General features: G+C 37.7%; 1 protein-coding gene across 1 annotated transcript; it reads left to right on the top strand.

The window, feature by feature from the left end:
* The first annotated feature begins 2,643 nt into the window (after window positions 1-2,643).
* Window positions 2,644-3,645, top strand: LOC150086768 (amine sulfotransferase-like). The gene has a single exon (XM_090372252.1). The coding sequence runs from the start codon at window positions 2,644-2,646 to the stop codon at window positions 3,643-3,645; it is 1,002 nt and encodes a 333-aa protein (XP_090228378.1).
* The last annotated feature ends 546 nt before the right edge of the window (window positions 3,646-4,191 follow it).

Here is a 4,191-nt window from a genome sequence, read left to right as displayed (position 1 = left end):
TTCAAACCTTTCTGGAGTTATAATGCTGTTTTTTTTTTTCATCTTTGTTTATTGTGTTGTGTAATTTCTTTTATGTAAACTCTGATGAGTTCCGTTGTTTCTGATGAGTAAATTCTGATGAGTTCCTCTGGCTTGTAACCGTGAAGTACAGCAATGTGCCTTCTGTATATAATAAAAAGTTCTTCTTCTTAGATCTGCGCTGTTTAAAGAATGGGATTTGTTGCCACAGAATCTTATAGATACCATTATGTTGGGCATGATCCACCGCTGTTTAGCCGTTAGAGGGGATCATACGCCTTACTGATGTCATGTGATCATATTTTCGCGCATCTTGTATCGACTTCTGTAATGTGACCTCTTTGGTAATTCTTATACAACACCTATAAATGTCCCTTATACCGGTCCGAACTCTCTCCTCTTTTCATCGTTATTCTACGGTACACTGTCATGCCATAATTCGACTCACTTCATCGGAAGCTGCAAGAGTTACGCCACGTGTTCTACATGTTCTGTTAATTTTGTCGAGCAGTGTAGATTATGGCGCGCTGGACAAGTTTGGATCAATACACGTTTCCTGCCCAAGTACGCTCTCTCTCTCTCAAATATTGGTCAAATTCAGAAAAAGAAAAAAAAAAGAAAAAACTGTAAATATTTACAAAAAAACAAAGCCTATATACAACACATTATCGATAATGCACTTAAAGCTACAAATTAAAACTAAATGGAATATTATCATAACAGACTTATTTGCAGTGCGGAAAACAAGAAGTACGTTAGAGAAAATAGGATTTTACTTCATTGTTATAATAACATATATAACCTGCATTATAATAAACAACTCATAATCATGGGATGGGATTATTACCAAGTGCTTACAATAGTTCTTTTTCCCACACCACATGGAAAGGCCCCAGCTGGAATCTTGTTAAGACAAAAAGAATTCTTCAGGGCTTCATCTCTCCACCACTGCACAGTTAGTCGGTCTCTGACAAAGCGTCATAGTCTTTCCCCTCTACTATCTGAAAAAGTCAAACGACAATAAAATGTCACAAATTGAAGACCCAATACAGATTCCTCGCACCGTATTTGGCTTGGCAAAAACAAAAAAGAAACAAGTACACAAGTGCAATTATCTTATACTGAGTGCCCACTTTATTAGCCACACATGCTCTTTTCGTGAATTGGATCCCACTTCGATAACAGCATCATGCGTTCGTACCGTGCCAAATAAAACAGGCAGTCAGATAACTGTGTGCAATTTATTCGAGAATAGACGAGTCAAAAAGATGTGACTTTGAACTTAGCGAACACCAGACAAACCGTTATCAGTATCACGGAAACTGCAACCCTGCTAAGGTTTTCACATAAAAGTGTGTCTGGTGTATCGCAATTGGACCAAAACCTAATTAACATCCAACTGAGAGCGATTTATGGTTGGAAACATCTCGTTGATGCGTGGAGTGAACAGAGGCTACCAACATTTATGCAGGGGAAACAGGCTACAATCAGTCGAATAACCTATGTCAACGCTAGTAACCAAAAAAGGAATTTCAGAACGCATAATCTCATTGGTACGTCTTCACGAATGGGTTATAGCAACGACGACCAAACACAGTTGCTTTCCTATCAGCAAAAAACAAATAGATACAGTTAGTGGGTTCAAAGAGAACACTAAACAATGGAACACCGTTCTTCATCTGACGAATCCCATTTCATGCCGATGCGAGCACCACAATATGGCGAAAAACAGTCCAACATATCCTGACAAAAATGCAATCTGGTGGTATAATTTGTGGGGAGTGTTTTCGTGGTGCTGGGCTCCTTGATGCCTGTGGAGCTCAGTGCCACAGAATATATGGAAATTAATTCCAATCAGGCGCATTCCTTCTCGCTGTAGTGTACCTATTTTAGAAAGGGTTCCTCCAATAGGATAATGTGCCATGGCAAAGGGCCAGAACTGTGCAGAAGTAGTTCCAGGAACAGTAAAGTGAATTCAGCCTACTGCATTAGCTTCCCCAGTAACCATATCTCAATTCAAATGAGCAATGGTTACTGGGATTTGTTGCCACAGAATCTTATAGATACCATTATGTTGAGCATGATCCACCGCTGTTTAGCCTCTTCTAAACTGAATACGCTTACCAAGCGTATTCAGTTTAGAAGAGGCCTATTATATTTCCTTAAGAAGGGACAACATCTTTAAGGTTGCGAGTGTGATTTTTTTGCATTTGCCTAATCATGAGATATTACTGTGAGACGAAGTGGAACTAACTCTTCGGAGTTGAGATCAGCAACTTCGATTTGGAGTTTTCGCTATTTCTGTGGGAAACCGAGACAACTCAGATCCATGTAACACGCTATTGACAACTTATTGAGTCCATGCCACGACCAATTCAGGTTGTTCTGAGGGGTGAAGGGGGAAACCTATTCTCGTAAATGCAATTAGTAAAGTGACCATTTAGAATCTCTCATGGCCGCCATAAAGAGAGCAGTAAGTTTGATATGTTATAAACGACCACACTCCTATCATTTTTATCAGTTCATTGTTAGTTTAATGTAAGTGTGTTTTCGTTTATTTAACCATCTGCTCGATACGAAAATGAATGTTTATTTCTATTTGTAATTTCAGAATCCCCATTGGCAATGAGTGCAAAACCAAACGAACCCATATATAAGATCGTCGAAGGTTTAAAATTGCCGAAGGCGTTCAATCCAAAGACTATTCCAGCAGCTTTGAATTACCAACCGAAAGATGATGATGTTTTTATTGTCACCTATCCTCGTAGTGGCACAAATTGGATGCATCAGATTATCTATCTGATTCGCCATCATGGAGAACTGCCATCAGACTTTAAAGATTTTTTAAAAGAAATTCCTTTCCTGGAAAAGGAGGGAGCTGGAATGATGACGCTGATAGATCCTCCACTCGCAATTAAAACCCATTTTACCGCTAAAGTGGCACCATACTCTCCTAAAGCCAAGTATATTCATGTAGCCAGAAACCCAAAAGATTGCCTAGTGTCATATTTTCATTTTATCAATGGTACGTCATCAAGAGATGAAGACAAAGTTTCATTCAGAGATTGCTTTGAGTTATTCATAATTGGTGAAGTGCCTTACGGCAGTTACTTTGACCATCTGCGGTCATGGTATGATTATCACGAGAATTCCAACTTTCTCTTTTTAACTTACGAAGAAATGAAAGAAGACATGAAAACCACAGTTTGCAAAATTGCTAATTTCCTTGGAGACCAATATACGAAGATTGTGAATGACGATGACATTATGCAGAAAATTATACGTAATAGTGATATTCGACAAATGAAAGACAAATTTAATAAAGGAATACAGGAATTTCTGAAAGTTAATTCGCAGAAATTAAACGTGGATGAACCCAGTCAAAATATACCAGGAGCAACCGAAGGAGAATCGTCCAAAGGGAATTTCGGTAAAACCCCACTGGAATTTGTTAGAAAAGGTATTATTGGAGATTGGCGTTCCATGCTATCAAAAGAACAATCACAGAAAATGGATGAAGTGTTTGAAGCAAATATGAAAGATACCAATTTAAGAGATATTTGGAAAGATGCAATGTCTTGGTCGAGGAATGTCTTGGAAAGATGCAATGTCGAGTATTCAGTTTAGAAGAGGCCTATTATATTTCCTTAAGAAAGGGCAACATCTTTAAGGCTCCGAGTGTGATTTTTTTGTATTTGCTTAATCATTATTGTAATGAATAAAAACGAATTCTAGAACAAAAAGAATTCTATTTGTAAAGCGAATTCTTATTTTATTTAATAAACAGTTTTCATAGTCAGGTGAAATGTGTATCACTAATTGAATAGTTGAAAATCATTACATAGAAATGAAAAAACCAGCTCAATAACCTAAATAATTTGACCAGAGTAGGTGGCCGATCATCAGTTCACAAAGGTATATATAAAAAAAAAAAAAAAAAAAAAACACGAAACCCTCACCTGAGAACGATTAACTCAGTCAAGTTATGAAAAAAAATAAAATAAAATATATCCATATAAATTTCATGAGTGATTGAAGGAAGTTCAAACCGAGGCTTTTTCAATCTGGTGTGGAAGATGGCGATTCTTACCACCATGCTACGCGCGATGGGTTTCATGGCACAGTGGCGAAGTCAAAAGTCAAACAGTGGTTGCGACTAAGGTGGTGAAGGTT

The sequence above is a fragment of the Mastigoproctus giganteus genome, chromosome 4, assembly GCF_048544385.1.
Source record: "Mastigoproctus giganteus isolate SK-2022 chromosome 4, ASM4854438v1, whole genome shotgun sequence".
NCBI lineage: Eukaryota > Metazoa > Arthropoda > Arachnida > Uropygi > Thelyphonidae > Mastigoproctus > Mastigoproctus giganteus.
The sequence above is the reverse complement of the archived record's forward strand: the minus strand, read 5'-3'. Positions and strand labels throughout refer to the sequence as shown.

Coding starts and splice junctions, on each gene's coding strand:
- LOC150086768 (XM_090372252.1), top strand. CDS start 2,644: ATGAGTGCAAAACCAAACGAACCCATATATAAGATCGTCGAAGGTTTA.